The 20,339-nt window shown below is 42.9% G+C and overlaps 2 protein-coding genes and 1 long non-coding RNA gene across 6 annotated transcripts in view; 1 reads left to right on the forward strand and 2 right to left on the reverse strand.

Moving 5' to 3' along the window:
* The window catches only part of LOC311027107 (protein EFR3 homolog B), a 31,215-nt gene extending 25,930 nt beyond the window's left edge, over window positions 1-5,285 (reverse strand). Inside the window, exon 1 of one of the 3 annotated variants that reach the window (XM_084030932.1) lies at window positions 5,149-5,285. In XM_084030932.1, coding sequence (XP_083887058.1) covers window positions 5,149-5,155 — 7 coding nt within the window. In that variant the 5' untranslated portion in view covers window positions 5,156-5,285. Of the gene's footprint in view, window positions 1-1,602; window positions 1,785-4,055; window positions 4,204-5,148 lie in introns of those variants that run through there. The other 2 variants (XM_084030931.1, XM_084030933.1) reach the window with 2 other exon arrangements.
* Window positions 4,351-20,048, forward strand: LOC311027105 (adenylate cyclase type 8). Of its 2 annotated transcripts, none has more exons than XM_084030928.1 (22): window positions 4,351-4,890; window positions 9,703-9,823; window positions 10,881-11,092; window positions 11,794-12,537; window positions 13,423-13,572; window positions 13,669-13,799; window positions 13,908-14,019; window positions 14,124-14,251; window positions 14,382-14,540; window positions 14,716-14,950; window positions 15,020-15,190; window positions 15,278-15,378; window positions 16,042-16,243; window positions 16,496-16,588; window positions 16,719-16,879; window positions 17,041-17,122; window positions 17,256-17,414; window positions 17,541-17,687; window positions 17,948-18,040; window positions 18,132-18,246; window positions 18,333-18,535; window positions 18,809-20,048. In XM_084030928.1, exons 2-22 carry the CDS (start codon window positions 9,799-9,801, stop codon window positions 19,022-19,024), a joined length of 3,639 nt encoding a protein of 1,212 aa, XP_083887054.1. In that variant the 5' UTR covers window positions 4,351-4,890; window positions 9,703-9,798; the 3' UTR covers window positions 19,025-20,048. The 2 variants fall into 2 exon arrangements, with proteins under 2 accessions (XP_083887054.1, XP_083887053.1); XM_084030927.1 differs by lacking the exon at window positions 4,351-4,890 and adding an exon at window positions 5,179-5,295.
* On the reverse strand, window positions 9,612-17,367 carry LOC311027108. The gene is made up of 3 exons (XR_014598564.1): window positions 17,232-17,367; window positions 16,657-16,871; window positions 9,612-9,717 (listed from the first exon to the last, which is right to left on the reverse strand). It is a non-coding gene; the product is annotated as an uncharacterized lncRNA (long non-coding RNA).
* Window positions 20,049-20,339: the final 291 nt, after the last annotated feature.

The raw sequence follows: 20,339 nt of genomic DNA on the forward strand, positions 1-20,339 counted from the left end.
TTCAAGGCAAGCAGTGAGAAGAGTGTAAGCAAATAATGATAATGAGCAAGGCTGTTTCAAAAGCCAGCCAATATGCACATTAGCTGTTGCTCAATGAATTTGGGAGAGCTGTATAAGCAGCTGAGGAGTGGAGGCGAGTAACACGGAGGAGAGGCTTGATAGCATTAGGGAAAGCGTGACAAAGAGGGAGACTTTCTTTTTTTTCCACCAAAAACATGCAGATAATGACAGCCATTCAAATGTGTTGCATATATAACCACAACATCAATCTATCCCCCCGCTTCTCTCAGTCACGACGAGCCCTACCTCATTGAAAATCTATCTTCAGGCTATAGACACGCATGCACATTGCACACGCACTTTGCAGAGGCATATGAACAGACACCAATCCATGTGCAAGTCAGATTCAAAGCACATATTCGATCCAGTGTGGGTGGAAGCAAACATGGCTGGTATAATGCGACCAACATACTGATGTTCAGACCCGGCTGGCAACAAATCCTCATGACACACGATGAATCACAGTCAAACAGGCGCTGAAATCGGGCTATGAGGGACTCAAGCCAAGAGCCCCACTTCCATACAGTGGCTCAGTGGTTATATCCATGCATGTGGTTGGTTATATATCACGATATAAATAGATATCACAAAATGTTTCCTGGTAATTCAATAAATAGTCTATATGAACCACATGGTTTTTTTTGTATACTTATTAAATATGCACACGTCTTTCATGAACAGCTTTAGTGAAAAATGATCGATTTTCGGAAAATTTTAAGTTAGTATATGCTTATTATTATCAATTTAATGTGTATCATGATACCTCGATATGATCTGATCATGATAGGATTCTAGTGAATAGAATTATTATCAAGTATTGTCTAGCCCTATAGCTCACCAGTGCACGACACAGTGAAGCCTAACTGAGCTTGTTCTTCCAGTACTCTCTGTCGTTATTCATTAGCCTACTAACCAAAGCCACTTTCCATCAATAGTCTGCAAACTCAAAGCAGAGCTGACTACGTTTGTAATTAGTGCTAATCAATGAACCATATATCAACATGTCTCAGTCACACCGGAGCAACGGTAAATGCTAACACCAAGGGCATTTTCTGAAGATCTCAAAGTTTGACAGAAAAGAACAACATTTCTTCAGCAACATTAATCGATTTCTTGTTTTCAAGGTAGCATGGATCTATCCTGTGTGACCTAAAATACTGAAAAGTCTTGAAAATCATTCAAGGATAACATCTATACCGTATGGTTGACAACATCCCAGTCATACATACAGATAAATACAACAGTTAGCTTAATATGATACAAGAACACAATGTTAACACCTCACATATAACAGCAACTATAAGCAAACTATGAGTAAAAAGAGATTATCAAATAAGTATTACCAAAAATAAACATCTTCAAAGCGGTGTTCCCATGAAGTGCCTTTGAAAGACGTTACACTAGTGACCGATGCAGTCTATCAGCCAAGAGGAAACGTGTTTGTAGAATGTAGGGAAACTGGCTTAATGCTGGATGCTTCACATTACTCGCATGCTTACACAGCTGACAAAAACACAACGGAGGAGTGACTGTTATCCTTACCGTACATCGATCGTGATGTTAGAGTCTCGCACTACAGACGCTTGTGTTTCCTGAATGCAGCCTCAGTCATGCAGAAACACCACTGTGCCAAGAGGCACTGAAAAACGCACACAAACACGGCTCACTCTGGTATAAACGCCTGCACGTGTGCTTGGAGCTAAAAATGCGCACCGTGATTGGTGCAGAGCCTGCTTCTGTGGACTGAATGACACACACACACACACACACTCTCCCTGCCGTGCAGACACAGACACACACACACACGAATGGGGGGGCTGTGAGGGCAACGTCAGAGGGAAGCGTGCCGTGATGACCTTGGATTTTCCTGTTCGTCTTCTGCAACAGTGCTCCTTCTGAGGGGGGTAGTGCAGATTTCACATGCAGGCGCACATACCAACACACCCACCTCACATCTAATCGTTTTTCTCAGTTGCAGAGAAAGACACAGAAAAAAGGGGGCGGGTAGGGAGAGAATAAGAAAGACACATGCACTACCGGATAGAAAGGGAGAAGACCTCCCACCCACGCAATCTCCTTCTCTCTCTCCCTCTCTCTCTCTCTCAACCCCAAGCCAGCATCACTCAACCCCTTCCTGTCCATCTACTCTTCCCATGTATCTTCCAGATAATACATTTATCATCATACAATACCTTTCATCTGCTGGCTCACTTATGGCAGTGCTTCTCATCTGCACATGAATGCACTACATGAGTACAATTTCTAACTATATTACAGCACAGCTATAAAACTATGACAAACATAACCGGACTTAAGGTTCACATAATTTTCTCTAATGCAAAAAAATGCAGGGAAATTACAATTCTGATGATGCTGCAGTTCAAAGATTACTTTGCATTTATTTTAAAGATACACTCTCAGCATTTAAAATGGGATTTGGAAACTATCTAAGATAGACCTGGCTTATACAGAGTGAGAAAGTGAAGCTCCAGTATAAACCTTGGGTATGTAATTACCAAAAGTGCTCATTTGTCACTGATTGAACAAAGAGAGTGGGCTACATCAGGACTGGTGCAATGAATTAAAGATGGTGGTGAATTGGTCTCAGCTGGGCAGCTAAATATAAGAAAAAAAAACATTCAGACGTAGCTGCTCGTCTTTAGGCAGCATCATACAGTATGACACTATCATTTCACTGCAGCTCGGAGCAGGTGTATTTGTGATACTTTAATAAACTCCTTCAGGAGAAATTAAACTCTACACATACTGTGAATTTCCTTTTTGTACTTTGGGTTGAGTTACAGGGGTCTTGTTTGATATCACTTTACATGAATACTCATCATTATCATTTATAATTGAGCTTTGTTTTCCTCACTCTAGCATGGCAATATTCCCTGTGGACCTATTAGGGCTGTTGGAATGAACTTCGGGAATCAAATCTAATTTGAATAGAAAAAAACAGTACTATTCGAATGCTGAAATTAGTATTCATTTTTTTTTTTTAAATAAACGCGTTTTCTAACATTAGCAAATCTCAACCTGTCCGCCTTAGTCGCATAAACGGATGCTTTTTGACACATGAAGTCTGGTGTCAAGTTTTCTGAATCACAATCTCATATCAGAAATAGTCGAAAGTGGCGCGCATGCGGAGGTAACACACGGAGATAACCACCCGGCAGCACTCGGTGAAATGAAAACAAAGATATCGAAGGACCTCTAGAAGCGATGACATCATGACAAAGATGCATTCGTGCTGCTTACTGCTAACTAGATCGACCCGCGTCTCCATCGGTTTATTCATCTGGAACGAGACCAACGGCAGGATGTATGTGAGAAAGTGAGAGGAGGAGAGCGTAGCCATGGCAACGGGGACACAGCGTCCTCAGGAGAACGGAATGTGGTAATTCATCATATTTATTGGTAATGTTTGTGGAACGCCCTCTAGTGGACAGGAAGTAAAACAACCACATTGCCGATAATGGCATTGGCAACGTATAAGCCTGTGTAGTGTAGTTAATATTATTAATAGGCTCAATTTGAGCATTAAATATTTGAATATAATTTGAATATTGAAAAAAATATGGAATAAAATTTCAATTATATTATAGAATAAAATTGACAGCTCTAAGACTTATAAGCATCTCTTTCTGATGGAGGAACTAGCATCCCTCTAATCCAAAGGAGGGCATTTAAGATTTTATGAATCAGTCAACCAGACTGAAAATGGAGTAACCACAGCCAGAGTTTCTTCTTAATGTTGGCCTACTCGAGTGCTCAAGACAGTACCCTCTACAAACTTAAACAGAATCAATACTACAAGCAAGGACAAAGGTCAGAGAAGGTCAAACCAAAAACAGCAATGTCATATTTATAGTTGAATATCATGGAACCATATGGAGGAAAGCAAATGTTCAGTGAAATAATTCTCTATTCATCCGACTTGGAGACAGAAAAGCAGCCAGAAAGAGAACAGAGCTAGTGGTGTTGTCACTTACCCTTGCCAATGCGATGGTCCAGAAGGGTACGACAGTCCAGTGCCAGCCTCTGAGAGGCCGGGACATCAGGCGCAGGCAAGGGCATGGCAGGCAAACAAGCACACAACAGTCCGCAAAAAACCACACACACACACTCAGACACACACTATTCCTTTTATAGACCCAGAAAGCCTCCTAACCAAAGCCAAAAAATACAAGCAAAACTACAAGAGACAGACACAAAATCTCTAATTATCTGGTTAGAATGTTAAAGTAAACCTACCTATCAATACTCAAAAACAAAAAAATCAACTGCTGTCAAATTCACAATTCCTTGCTAGAAAATCTAAATGCAAATATTTACTCACATGCATGCACAACTCCCCAGTTTGGCTGCAATGAACATGCACACGACAACATACACTTTCCCTCAGTCAAGCCAGAACAGAAAAGCCAACTCCAACTTCTGCGCAAAGTTTCACACCGGAAACAAGCTCCCAAATTCACTCAGAGTCCTTGCTGAACACCAAGTTGTGCGTCTGTCTTGAGGCTTCTTAGTCATTTATGTTTGCACATAGGTAGATTGACCGCATTAACGAAGAGATTAGCGATTAGTCCTTCAACGGCAGCTCTGCTCTCCGTGGTCGCCTCTCTCATTAATAAACATCTCACTAACACAATGGACCTCACTATCCACCCAAAGACTCTCTCTGGGTGAGAGAGACAGGGAGACACAGAGAGAGGGGGGTGGAGAGAGGCAGGCAGAGAGGGGCACTGTGGGACAGCCATTCAGTCAGTGGGCTTGAGGTTCAAGGAATGTCGCCATCAGCAGAAGACAGCACAGGCAAAATATCTGGTGAGTGATTTCAGTGCAAATTCACACACAGCAAGAACAGACACATTAAACACACACACACACGAAACACTGACGCAAAGCTTCTCTCACAAACACTTTTAAAATCAGCAGAGATCCATCGTATTGACTGGGCAGCTCACAAACTACTTCTTTCCTCAGCAAACCCACTTCTTCCGCAGTGTCCTATATTCCACTTTTGGAGGACCATAATCACGCCTTCAGACATTTCACAGGTGTTTAATAGTTTGTGTTTCCCACCTGTCATGTTGGATGCTAGCCACAAGGCGGCGTTGGTCTTCCAGGATCACAGAGGCAGGAAGATGGGTAGCGCTTCAGCCGCGAAACGAGTCTCCACCGGCGCTTCGAAAATCAGGAAAACCGCAGGATTGTCTTTGGCCTGTGGGAGTAAGTATTCCAAAATTAGCCCATACCCTAATACATATCGTTGTCATTTTAACATGTATGAATATATCAACGTTTTCCCGTTATCACGTTTACGTGACCAGTCACCAGCAAGCAGTATAACGTAACATCTTAAACACCGCAAAAGAAATCGCAAATCATGACAGTTGTCAGTAAAATTAAGTTAACACTAACGTTAGCAATGCTAGCTGTCACGGGTTTACAGCTAACGTCAAATGTTGACCTCTCGTGGTATCTTAAGGGTTTCGTTAGTTTCCTTTTGATTTCGATAAGGTTAAGACACACACTTGTAGTTGTAAAATCTAACGAGGCTAAATCATTATCTTCCTATGCCAGTAGCAAAATGATGCTAACGCTAGCTAGCGACCTGCTCGGCTTGCTTTAACGAGAACCCCCTGTCTGCGCTCATCTGTACGTTAATTAGTGTCGCCGCGAATGACTTACCATGAAGTTAAAAAGCCTTAAAATGCGTGGCATAAGAACAGTGAACGCCAGCACCCGCCCGAAGTTCAGCTATGCCAGGACACCATACATTTAGCGTTAGTCACGGCGTTACCGTCCCTCTAGCAGACAGCTGCTACAGGCTAATTGTAAATATGTGACAGCCCACCAGACACTTTCATCATGTTTGAATACGTGCAGTCGAGGCGCGCAGCACCGGATCTGTTTCCCTTACCCCATACTTTTTAAGCGGATATATATTGGAAAGATAAACAGCATATCAATACAAATGCGTGGGTGAAATACAGTGTGTTGTGACTTTAAAATAAAAGTATAATAGACTGTGCCACTGAGTCTCCTCATTAGCCTTGGAGCTGACCTGAATTACAGTTTTTTCTTCATTTATAGTAATTTAATGTATGTTTATGTTCCTTACTGCAGTACTTATCTTATTGTTTAGTCTTTGTGATTATTGTGCGTACTGAACACCAAGGCAATAAACTCCAAGACAAGCATTGTTGTTATAGTGAACAAAACTGTTATAGCAATAGATTCTATAGGAATCCTGTTTCCTAAACCCCACAGATGTTTTGTTTTAGAGGGATCACCATGGTTAGACACTTTTCTTTTCAAAGCAAAGCTCCACTTGGATTTTGGGTCATAGACAACATGCTTTTCCAATCCAGATCATACATCCTAATATCCTAATTAATGCAGAACTGTTACAGAGTTCAGCCTTCCAGACCTTTCTGATTTACCACTGATGCAGGAATGAATGACGAATGAATGGTTAATCACCAAGACAATTGAGCGCGACTATCTGGCTGTAATAGAATTGATCGTAAACATTTAAATTCAGTATTCTGTAGCCTGTATGTCTGGATATATCTGTGGATGGGGCATCCTGCTTTTGTAAGTCTGTTTTTTTCCTACCAGTTGGGGACAGCAGTGAGTCAGGAGAATCTGAGAGGAGATTGTTGTGAGCAAATTAGTCTGCAACTTCCTGTTAATATCATGCATAAACCACTTGGATTATAGTGACGTGACCTTAAATGTAACTTTAATTTCAGGGCAATATAATTGCTGTGCATGATGTGTCACTTCCTTTTGCAACACACAACAAGATGTCCCGAGGTCAAAATCAAATCGAGCACGTTGGAGTTCCATTCGGGCGTTCCATGTGTCACATTATCTGCACCCTTTTTTGAAGTCCTGATGCTTTTCACTTCCGATACGCCAGGTGTGTCAAACTGATCCAGTAAAGGGCCGCTGTGGCTGCAGGTTTTCATTCCAACCAAGCAAGAACACACCTGATCCAACCAATCAAGGTGTGAAGGCAAATCAGGTAGGTGAATAAGTCGAGTCAGGTGTGTTCTTGCTTGGTTGGAATGAAAACCTGCAGCCACAGCGGCCCTTTACTGGATCAGTTTGACACACTTCCGTTACGCCCACTAAGCCATCAGATCCCAGAGTCTTTTATGCGACTGTACTTTTGCCATCCCCTTAGCTGTTCAGCTCCCATTAGATGGCTATTGGTTTGTAACCTTTTTTAAATGGGATAATACCATCTTACTTATGTTGAGCTAATGATAGCTAAGCTACAGCTCAAAACAAAGGGTTTTGGGGGGGTGTCATTACATGATATACTTGTAACTGCTCGGAGCCATTGTATTTTATTGCAAGACTAGAACATAATAATTTAATTTAACTGTGCAGAAAATGTGAAGCTCATAAAAGCTGCAGTATTTCAGGATGGTTGCACGGATGGACTACCAAACGGGCCTATGGGGACCTGCCCAGGGGCACACGGGTCTGGGTGCCCCAAGGCCAAGGTCTCTGTGTGATATGATTGTTATTAATATGTATTGTTGAACATGCTAAGGGCTCGGTTAAAATCCAATTAAAATACTAAGAGAATAGCTTTTTCATTCACCTCCATCTTTGGGGATGAGGCGGCTTGGTAGAAGGAGTGGTCCATTGAGGATTCCAATAAAATTCACGTATGTTTGTTGTAGGTTTTGTGTGGTGTAAACGTCCAAATTTATTGTCAATCTGAAAGTATTCTCTGCTCTGGTCATCATTTTTGTTTCACTCTGACCCGAACTGACCCGTACACGTTTTCACTTCCAAGAGCTTTGCGAGACTCACAACCAAAGCTAGCACGCCCTCACCGTCCAACTGTGGCCTGACGACGCACATGCGCGTTCTGCGGTACAACCACACCAACAGACGCAAATAGAACTCTGTGTTCAGCATAAGTGAAATGTTTGGCAAGCACATGGACCAAATGGTCTGTTCTTTTGCCGGTCTCACTTGAGTTCGTGTGAGAATCAGCTGATAAGTGGACAGCCAAAGCAGTTAGGCCTTAATACCAATTAGCTTTTGCTCTGAGCGGGACTTATTCGTCCTAAACTCCTCCCTCGGGTGGGCACAAGTTCAGAGGCACTTAAAATAGAGTGACTGCAGGAAAACGACTTGTGCAGTGGAGCGACATTCACCGGCATTAACTTCCACCAGTAATGAACAGAAAAGGCTGTGTTATATCAGAGTGAGCTGCAGTGATTTACTCCTATTGTTGAAGTAACAGGGACATCTGATTGAACGTAATCAAAGGTGCTTACTTAACTGCAGTGTTGCCAAGTGTGAGAGAGCTATGAGGGTGTGGTAGCAGTGATAGTACGGCAGAACTAATTGTCTTAGACCCGCCGGCTATTTTGAGATGTTCAGTAATCAGCAAGAAAGGTCTGAGATACGCAGTCACGGTTGGGCAGATGGTAATTCATTAGCTCAGTCTTAGAGGCCTGGACAGAATTAGCAAAGCCAGTCTCAAAAACTTTAACCAGCTTACAACCACAGGGACTACAGTCCTGCTGATGCTGTCAGCCCGTGTTCTTCATCATCAGTGCTGGAGTGTGTTTGTCTGTTCCAACGTACTTGTTGTTCCTGACATTTTCTCTTGGTGTTCTGATCCTCCCTGAGAATTAAATCCCTCTCTTGTCAAACAGGACAATTTGACATTTGATTTGATGTTGATTGTGTCCCATTCAAAACAGCGAACTAAAGAACGCTATCATAACAGGTCAATTGTTAACTTTAACAGGTAAATTTAAGGTTTTTTTCTGTTCTTTTTGGTTGATTGAGCCACTTTTGTAAAGCGTCTTTGAGAATCTGGAAAAGCGCTTTATAAAACTGATGTATTATTATTATTATTATTATTAGACACAACAATAAACAATGTTTTCAGAATATTTACTTGGAAATAATTCAATCAATCAATCATTTACATCTACAATGTCCATCTTCGATAGAATTTAGTCACAGGAAACAGGAAACTAAAAAATGTTAAATAAGTTAAATTATCCTATTATTATTATTATTATTATTATTATTATTATTATTATTATCCTATAGCTTTCAATCTCCAAAAAAATATAATACTTGTTTTATTAAGCGACAGAGTATAATGAAGTTGTGTTAAACTCTTCTCTTTATTATAATTGATGGGAAACAGCATTTTAATAAGGTCTGAATTGAAAAACAGTGAACTTGTCCTTTAGGTCCAATTGTATGAAAAGTAATAAAACATAGAAAATGTACATGTCAAATGTCAACCCTGCTTTAAACACATTTGGTTGACTTGGCCAAAGGTTGGAAGAATTGCTTTATCTCCGTCGTCTTGGTGCCAGTGATCTCAGCTTTGCCGGCCAGTGAGAGTGGCTGCGGGTTCACTAATCCTCTTTGCACTCCTCGCTCCTGCAGCTCTGCTTCGTCGCAGTTGGCGAATCCGTTTCAAAACAGCCGAGGTGGTGACGTACAAGACTGCCAGAACGGCTCCACGCTTCCTGGCTGGATCTTCATCCCCTTGTCTTCACCTGTTCTGGACACTCCACAGTGGGGACTATTTTTAAGATTAATTTTCCCTTTCATGGATTATGCCTTGATTTTCAGATTTGCTCCCAATTCCTGTGTGATGGAGTCAGAAAAAGTGGATTATGACGAGCTGGATGAATACAACCTGTGGCGAATGCTGGACACGAGGAGTGGATGCGCAATATGTCAAACAATAAAGGTCAGTTTTGGCCACAAGCTAAAATGTGTTTGTCTGACAATGAAGATGTTCTGTTGACTAAAAGTGTTGCTGAGTTTTTTGAGTTCTGAATATGCACTAGTGAAGTGGGTGGAGTTGTGCCAGAAATCCTACTTGTTCTTATGTTTATCATACTGGGAGCCTTAATTGAAATAGCGCATGTATTCAAATGTAATTAGTTAGTCTGTATAATATTTCACTCTCATGCTTGCCGTATGATCAAGAAAAATAATATAAATGCAACATATATTCACTCACAGGGTGAACTTTTTCTGCTGTAATGACGGGTCTGATTTCAATTTCAGCTCTTCTAATATGAAGTGTTTTATTGTGTTGACGGTGGACAGTTAGTGGGTGGGACATCAGCATCTAGAGCCAGAAGGAGCTGAGGGAGTTAAACTCTCTGCATTAACCAGCTCAGGTCTAAATCTGGCCACTAGATAATGTGTTGGAAAGCTGCCTTTCTTCTGGTACACACTGTCAACACGTGGTGCATTTGTTGGACACGAGTGGTAGATCGGATCAGGAGCCACAAAGGCTGGAAAATCAACTGCTGGGTATATTCACGTTGACAAAATAGCAATTATTCTCACGAATCAGCAAAATCAGTAAACACTAAGGTAGAAAGCAACAGTATGGAAGATGTAGATATGATGCGATGGTAAATATTGGAATGGAATCAAAAAGGAACGCTGTGAAAAATGTTCTTTTTTAAATCTGTTTCAAATATTGTAACATTTTAGTATCTGCCAAACAGGCTGAAATTATATTATTCATATTGATTAATTATTGGGAAACGCAGAAATACTGGATCCTACATTTCCCAAAGAAATTCATGAGAATCTCTTCAAACTTCTCACCTCTACTTTGTAAGGCTTTCAGTTATCCAGTTGTTTTCACAGGCTGATTGGTACTAAACATGAATAGTTAACTGAACTTATGAAATCCGTGGAATGTCCCTTTAAAAATGTGACAAAAGCAACTCTGACTCCTCATCACTTCTTTTTCTCCCCCGACCATTACACTCCTCCTGCTCCAGGCTGCTGCCTCCTCCTGGTGGGAGACCAACAGATGAGGTCAACTGAACGCATCACCATGGTGACCTTCTCTGAGACGACACAGATCTCCCCCATGGAGCTGCGTGAGCCGACCTGCCTGACCGCGACCCTGTCCCCAGGGCTGCGGCGGAAAAAGATGCTTTGGAAGAACGCTGTGAAACACATCATTAACCAGCAGGAGCTCAGTGCCCAGGTGGTTTATTATCCCACAGCCATCAGTAGATTTGTTGCATCCAGATGGAACAAATGTCTGCGCCGTTTTCTTTTCGATTATTTTTACATTACATTTTCCCCTACGAGATTACGAGCACTGGGAACAGATACGGTATCAAGAAAAGTCTGCAGAATGAGTCCAGACCACCCACATAGTAATGAACTGATAAATAAGATTATTTTCCCTGAAAAAATAGAGCCAGTTCACCCAAATAACCAAGAAAATCTCTCTCACTTGAAGTTGCAGTATGTGTCCAGTGTTTTGTGATTGCTGCTCTCACTCTAATTTTGATACTATTCAAAATGTAATTAATTAATGCTGTCAGAGCCACGAATTCAATTCTGTTCACTTCAGTTGTGTTGACAAAATCAGCCAGACGGATAAATGTATCACAAGATCTGAGCCAATAAAAATACATAACACAATCTGCATGGTACCAAGGGGAAGTGAAATAATATTTGTGTCTCTAAATTCTAAATTCCAAACGCAAAGTTCAGTGATGATTATAAACAGTGTACTACATAAATTACTTTCTAAATAGTCATAATTATTTAGCTTTTTACCATAAAGCCATTTCTGGAGCTTTGCTACCTATTCATCACTTAAAGGAATGGTATGGAGTTTACAACAAAAAAAAGGGCGGGAAGAGTAAACGTGTGATTTTCTGTGGTGTTCAACAGGTGGGTGTGGAGCCGGCGAGTAAAATCTTTGTGACGGATGTCTACATGGATGAGATCAACAGACAAATCCGCGACAAGGCGTCCCGCGGGGTCACGAAACGCCGCTCCTCCACGTTCAGGGTGAACCCGTCTCTGGCCCGTGGCTCCACCAGCACAAAGAACAGCGTCAGTGGCTCTTACAACGAATACGCCAGCGATGCTGACTTCTTCGTGCACTGGGGCCGCACTATCCGCGGGGTCTACATACCCTCCCTGAGGCACACCTTCAAGTCTCGTGACTTGGAGAAACTCTACCAGCAACACTACTCCCACCAAAGACGCAACTCTCTCGCCATCACTAACGTCATCGACGCCGTGGCCAAGCTGCACGTACTGGTCCTGTACCTGGCACTGGCCCCCGAGGCGGTGACGGACACTCTGCGCGGCTGCCTTACGGGCCTTTTCATGGTCTTGGCGGTGGCGCTGTGCATCGTGGTGTTGACCTGCAAAGACTCCATGTCGCCACGGTGGCTTCACTGCGCCGGCCTCGCCAGCTGGTTCTCGCAGACCACGCAGGTGCTGGGAGGACTGGTGTACGGGCTGGAAAAAGACCCGTCGTGGTACGTTTTGTTCACGTTGTTCGCCACATACACGCTGCTGCCGTTGCCTCTGCTGTGGGCCATGTGCGCCGGCTCCCTCACCTCTGTACTGCACCTGCTGGTGGAGGTGGTGCGCTCCTACAATGATGTCATGCTTCTGAGAAAGGTGAGACAATTAGCTGACTAAACTGGTTTGAATCATTCTCCCCAGAAGTGTCATCTCTGATATTTCAAACCAAGAATTTCTATATTAAAGTATAGTACACTATACTATACTATACAATCTAAACTGTATATAAGAAGTGGGCTAAGTCGCCTTAACATCCCCTATTGGTTTGAAGGTTTTGAAGCCTCCTGTTGAGAAATTTACCAAAAGGTAGTCACAACCTAAAGCATATGCTGCTTCATCGTCTATTCTCTCTAAATGGGACCATTTACTAAGAGAACATCATACTGTATTGAAAAGGACTTGGATTTGACTATTTGAGATCATAAACCAATGTTTACAATGTTTACCAAGGTAACAATTCAAGTGAGAAGTATGATCATTTTCTCATTGATCTCCTCCATGCAAAGAAATTCCTGTTGAGAATCAAGTTGAAGGCACTTATGCACTAGCTTCGCTTTATAGAGGTAGAGGCAGGTTGCAGACCGACTACTTCTGAGCTACGTCACGTATGTTTACCGTGTATCATACAGTGTATCTGCTTTATAAACTGGAGGTACCTGCAATTTTAAGCCTGATGATGTCATGTCTTTCTGTGCACTTCCCAATTTTCAAGCCTTTTTATATTTCAAACACTATATTTGAGCACACCAGCATCTTGGAGAACGTGCCATGGTTTATATCCATTAATGGTAACAGCAGATTTGTTTATTTTTGCAATTATTCCTCCCATCCACAGCATGAGATATTGTCTACAAGACCAAATTTCGCTCCGACATCCCTCAAGTTAATTCAAAGAAGAAGTTTCTTATTTCTTATCCTCTTCTTTGACCAACATGCAATGGGTTATTAATGGCACGAATGCCAAATCTCTGTCGGACGCAGGTGTTTGCCAAAGCCCTGCTGTACCTGGGTATGAACACAGCCGGCTTGTTCATCCACTACCTGACAGACCACGCCCAGAGGCAGGTCTTCCTGGAGACGCGGCGCTGCATCGAGGGTCGCCTCAAACTAGAGCAGGAGAACCAGAGACAGGTACACTGACCGCTGCCATGGTGCTATAGGTTGGACTGAAGCGTTCTGCTTGTTAAGCAACATCAACTCGAGTTGATTATTTTTTTTGTCACGCAGGAGCGTCTGGTGCTGTCGATCCTGCCTCGCTTTGTTGCCTTGGAGATGATCGCTGACATGAGCGTTTTGGAAGACGAACTCAACCCTCAGGAGTTTCACAAGATCTACATCCACCAGTACAAAGACGTCAGGTACATTTCTCACCAAGCACCTCGACGGGAATCTCTATTGCAGTTTAAATATGCATGATGTTGCCGTACCACTTTTTTCACAACTTTTCTTTCTCTCATCTTTCGCAGCATTCTCTTTGCAGACATCAAGGGCTTCACCTTGTTGTCCATGAACCTCTCAGCCCAGGAGCTGGTCCGAACCCTCAACGAACTCTTCGGACGCTTTGACCGACTGGCAGATGTGAGAGTTTGAGCTCTTTGTTTTTTCATATAATATTTATTTTCTATCCGATCAATCATTTATCTTCTCCTTTCCCCCGGTGTCTTAACTATTCATCCTCACAGGAGCACCACTGTCTACGGATAAAGATCCTGGGAGACTGTTACTACTGTGTGTCAGGGGTCCCGGAGCCACAGCGAGCCCACGCCCGCCACTGTGTTGAGTTGGGTCTGGAAATGATCAACGCCATACGGTCAGTCTCGTGGACTGAAACAATGACTTCACTCCTTCACTGCTGTGTGTTTATGTGAAAGAATGTGAAATGTTTACGTGATAGAATAGCCCTCGCTAATTAGTCTCACATGGTCACTTAACAACACCAGGAACGTGCGGAAGCAGCTGAACTTTGATATGGACATGAGGATCGGGATCCACTCGGGCTCGGTCCTGTGTGGGGTGCTGGGCCTGCAGAAATGGCAGTTTGACGTCTGGTCCTGGGACGTGGGCATCGCCAACATGCTGGAGGCCGGGGGCATACCGGGGTGAGTGGCTCTCTTCTCGTGCCGGCGTCCAGCAGTACTCTGATTTAACACAATTGATCTCTTCCTGGGGTTGCCTCAGATTATTCCATTTTATTATGAATGAAAATTTCTCCTCACATCAAATTCCTTTGCACATTACCAATACGTTTCCCTGCTTCTCTTGTCTCTCCTGCAGACGCATCCACATCTCGAGGGCAACCCTGGACTGTCTAGAAGGCACCTACAAGACGGAAGCTGGTCACGGCCGTGACAGGAACGAGTTTCTGCTCAAACACAACATCGACACTTTCCTCATCTGCCCGCCAAAGGAAAGCAACAAAGTCGGCCACGTCGAGCCCCGCAAAGTCCAGAAAATGAATCGGACCTGGAACCCGGAGCTGCCCTTCATGAATGCCATCGACATGAACAGCGTAGGTGTTCGTTAACAGCCGTCTGTTGTCGGCACTACATCCTAGATTAATATTTTTTTCCCCCTGCAGATCCTGGCCTCCTTTACAAACGGCTCCCTGCCCAATATATGGCAGTCCACCTCCAAGGAGATCAACAAACGCATCCAACACGCCATCGAGGTTCGAAGCAGCGACCAAATGCACAGGGAGCACATCACTCCGCTGACCCTGGTGTTCAAAGACACGCACATCGAGGAAAAGGTATAGACTCGGGTCCAGGAGGCGTTCGGTAGGAGGAAATCCATAAACGATGTTGATATTTCTTTGCTCTCTTTTGGTTTTTACCAGTTCTCCCAAATGAGGGATGAGATGTTCAACTCCAACCTGGTCTGCTCCTTTATCATGCTCCTCTTTCTCATGGCTGCCCAGGCCCTCATTCCTGCTCCCAGGTAGGGGGGGCACCCACATAGTCCAGTCAAGCTCACACTGTTTGCATTAGTTCATTTCATTTGTATGTGTATGGTCTAGTAATATCTTCCAACGTCTATGATATTTTCACATTAATATTACTTGGGGGATCATTGATATTTTCCCCATATACCAACAATAACAACAAGGTGAAATAAACTTACAGTACATGAAACAAGGTCATCGGTCACGTTTTCAGATTAGTCGTTGATTGAAGCTAAATTACATTGTTCATTAAAAGAATATTTATACATACTGAGCAATATCAAATTTGGTAACTAAAAATATGGTTTAAACCGACTAAAATTGTACTGCACTGTGGGATTTAAAAGCCTCTGTGTTGGAATAAAATCTTTTTTTGAATTTGGTGCCACCTGCAGGTGGTATCGAGAATTTAATTAATACTTTCTGGAGTATATATCACATGCTTCCTCTTGTTTCTTAATTCTACCCTGAATTAAAGGGACAATTCACCCCAGGATCAAAAATCCACATTTGTCCTCTTACCTGTCATACTATTTATCAATCTAGATTGTTGGAAAATCAGATTAGAAAATGTATTTTTTTACTTGGGGATGAACTGTCTTTTTTTTTAAACATTATCACCACTTGACTCACTTCCTTCCTCTCATGCGTCCCTGTAGGCTGTTCCCGGCCGTCCTGCAGTTTTCAGCCTTCCTGCTCGTCTACATGCTGCTGCTGCTGTTGGCGCTGGCTGAAGAGTTCAGGTGCACCCCTTCATCACTGCAGCACTTCTGCTGCTGGATGCATGAAAACAACAGCGCTCGCAACCTCCTCACCCTAACCGCCATCTTTGTCAACTTTGCCTTGGTCTCTACTGACATGGTGAGAGTCTAAAGAACACTTATGTGCATGTGGATGTTGGGTAATGTTTATTTTCCCTGCTGTAATGCTGCTGCACTGTTTGTGCCTGACGTTCAGAGCATGTGGGGAGATTTCCACATAAAACTGAACCTTGAAAAATGCATGAATGTCGGTGAATACCCCCCTTTAAGTGTATATGCATAAATATACCCAAAGTTAGTTGTCAAAGGTTTTATGTGATCCGTATGTTTTGTGCCGTGTGCCTGTGTGCAGGTATGGTGCATTCTCACGGACATGGGGGAGGCTGATGTGATGGACCGAACCAACACAACCTCACGTCCACTCACCGTCTGCGCTCACCCTGAGGTAAAGACAGCAGCATCTTAAATGTGTACAATGAACCAGACATAACAACTAATAGCTCTTTTTTTTACCTTCAAGAAAGTGAATTCATCCAAATACTCCCTCTTCTTCTTCGCTTCCTCTGTCTCCGCAGTTCTTCGTACTTTGCGGCGTAATCGCCATGGTGACCTGTGCCGTTTTCCTGCGTCTAAACTCTCTGCTGAAGCTGGCGGTGTTGCTACTGTCGGTGGCGATCTACTCCTACCTCATCCACCTGGCCTTCCAAACGCTCACACGCCACGATGCCCTGCAAAGGTCGGTGCGAAAAACACACACAGCCAGCTCAGACTCTTTTTTTACCCACATACTGTTGGATGTTTGTTTCTGTATTACATTGGCTGTTGTTTTTTGGAGTGTGTGTGTGTGTTTGTGTGTGTGAGACATAATTTCATTTTCTATTATTCCTTTCTGTGCAGATCTCACTATGTCAAGAGAAAAGGAATCTCCATCCTCCTCATGGTCATATTCATCATTGCTGTCTTCTACAATGGACGGCAGGTACTGTTACACACTCTGGTCAGGCTTCCCTGTGTTGAGCATCCTGCTGTTTACTTGTAGTATATATATATATATATATATATATATGTGATATTAATAATTTACTTACGATAATTGGATCCATTATTTCCAGTGGGAGGCCACTGCCAGACTGGACTTTCTGTGGCGTCTCCAGGCCCAACAGGAAGTGGAGGACATGAGGGAATTGCGGGAACACAACGAATGTCTATTACACAACATCTTGCCTGTGCACGTGGCGCGGCATTTTCTGGACCGGAGCAAAAATGATGAGGTGCACAAAACATCACCTGTCAATGTCTTCCTGCACATGTTTTTTGCACGTGTTTTTTTTTTTTCCTTCCTCAAATGATTTGCCACATGAAAAAAGGTTTTTTGGTTGAATGTGTTTTCATTTCAGGAGCTTTACTCTCAGTCCTACGACGAAGTCGGCGTCATGTTTGCCTCCATCGCTGGGTTCAACGAGTACTTTGAGCAGAAAGAGATCAGACACGAAGGAGTGGACTGCCTCCGACTTCTCAATGAGATCATTGCCGGCTTTGATGAGGTGAATGTGGGAGTTGAAAGTAGACTTCTATTATTATTTTTGTCTTTTTCTACATTGAATTAGAATATAAATGGGAATGAGGTGATATACTCATGTCATTATAATTCATCTTTTGTTATCTGTGGTATAATTTATGAGAAGAAGTCTGCCCTTCACTCGCCTCGTTAGCTGATAACTATAAATAATGCAGATGATTGCTACTGCATAATTCTACTGTGTATTAAACTGACGTGTGATTTCTGTGTCTCTATTTCCCAAAGCTGTTGGAGGAGACGTATTTCCACTACGTGGAGAAGATCAAGACCATTGGGAGCTGCTACATGGCGGCCTCTGGCTTAGCTCCAGACAGACACGTAGGACTTCTTCTTCAACACATCCCCCCCTCCTCTCTCTCTCTGTATCTAACTATCCATATATCTATGTCTCTCTATCTCTCTCTCTCAGGGGTCTATGGATGAATGGAATCACCTGAGTGAGCTGGTTTTGTTTGCACTGGCAATGCAAGAGACCTTGAAGGAGATAAACAGGTTATCGGCCAAGAACTTCCAGCTGCGTGTGGGTAGGTGGCTCCCCTCCTCCACACAGAAACGGTGCGATGGTTGATCCGGAGCTCCGATGTTCATCCGTTATCTGTCTGAAAAACAGGCATCGCCCACGGGCCCGTGGTCGCAGGGGTGATCGGCGCCACCAAGCCGCAGTACGACATCTGGGGGACGACGGTGAACCTGGCCAGCCGCATGGACAGCACAGGTGTGAGGGGACGCATCCAGGTCCCCGAGGCCACCCGCAGGATCCTGGCAGAGTGGGGTTTCATCCTGGAGCTGCGTGGAGAAATCTTTGTCAAGGGGGTGAGTTGATTTACCGTCATTAGCCCTTAAACATGTGTAAAAGTATGGTGAAACTTTAACACAAGACAGACATTTCGGAGTCATTTCAAGCCAAACCATGTTTTTTTACTAAACCTAACCATGTAGCGTTTTTTGTTTTATTTCGATATGTAACATTTACCGTGTATTTCAAATTGTTTAAAACATATATATATATATATATTCATGTTATGATATTAACAACCTTGAAGGTCATTGAGAAACCTAACTTTGGGACCCCCGCTGTCGTCGTAGGTGAGCGAGCGTCAGGGCAAAGTCCGCACCTACTTCATCAGCACCATGCGCAGCAATAGGGCCGACGTCGGAAAAGATGGTCGCCTGCGGCCGCGGACAGGAGGACGCATGACACTGGCAGAAGTGGTGTTTGGTCTGGTCCAGGCCCAGAACAAGGAAAAGATCAGAGAGACCAACGGGGGGTTCGGTCGGGCCCCCGGCACCCTTCAATGCTGAGGCAACCTTCCGGGTCCGGTTGAGGAGGACACGGCCCAGCCACGTTGTTTCTGCTGGTTTACAGTTTTGTTGCGAGTTTCTTACTTTGCCTAAATATGCTGCACAAACGGAGACGAGGGCGTGACTCCATGAACGTGTCCTCCTCTGCCATCCTGTCGTCTAAGGAAGAATCATTCGGGGCTGTATCATGATTAAAAGGGGAACGCCGCCTGAATTAAGAATCCCAATTATCTGTTAAGTTGCATCAACATTTGTGACCATGAGCTGATTTTCAGCATGAACTCTCTGAAAATGGCTGTGGTTCCCCTTTAACGGACCTCTTACATGGGCAGATGTATTTCACTGAGGAAGGACTGAACTGTACACTTTATATTTTCTATTGCCATATCCAGACATTTTAAGGAGTGTTAAGCGTGTTCAAGTTCTTTTTGAACAACACTCACAAAGGCCAACGTGTCTATCTTTTTCTTTTCTTTTTTTGCTGGGATAACACTCCGGCAAATCCTCAGACCTCTAAGCCAAAATACCTCGAAACAACCAGCTCAACCTCTCGTAGACTTTCTCATGGCCTAAACAATGCTGAAGAGTGTGTTTTCTTCCTTTTTTTATGATGCATCGTTCTCGCGATGTTTCAGTATATTTTATATTCCCAGTTGACATATTACTTCCACTAAGCATTATAAGATTTTGAAAAAATATCTGTTTCAGTGGGGCTGCACATAGTAAGTCTCGTTATTTATGAATGGATTTATTCTTGCTGTGAATACTCTTCACCTGTCAACAACTCCCATTGAGGTGGTATTTCATGTCAGTGTCGCTCTGGATTTCTGTCATACATCTGACATTTCACAACAAAAAATATTTGTTGAATCGATTTTCATACCAAAAATCACTTCTTGTATAACTCCTCTTGTTTACTAACACCAAATAAAACAATCCCATGTAATAATTTTGCAATAATACATTATATGTGCATGATGCATATTGTCACATCCACATAAAAAAGAAATTCTCTGCAAATGTTTTTTTTGCTTATCTGAGGGACTTCCTGTGAATGTATCAAGTAAGTTGGTGCAAACATTTTTTAAGAAAAACCGAGACACTCAAAACATTTGATTTAATATTGATTCATCCACGCCCAAAATGTCATACTGTAATATTGCAAGGTTTTTTTTCTTTCCAAGGTGTTTGTCTTTTCATCATTTCTACTTAAAAAACCCATTAAAGTGTACATTTTCTGCAGATAAAATGCCAACAAATCTGAGTGGTGTTATGTTACTTTAGTTGTGTACAAGTAATGTATTTTTCTTCCAAC

This window comes from Eutrigla gurnardus, assembly GCF_963514095.1.
Source record: "Eutrigla gurnardus genome assembly, chromosome: 16".
NCBI lineage: Eukaryota > Metazoa > Chordata > Actinopteri > Perciformes > Triglidae > Eutrigla > Eutrigla gurnardus.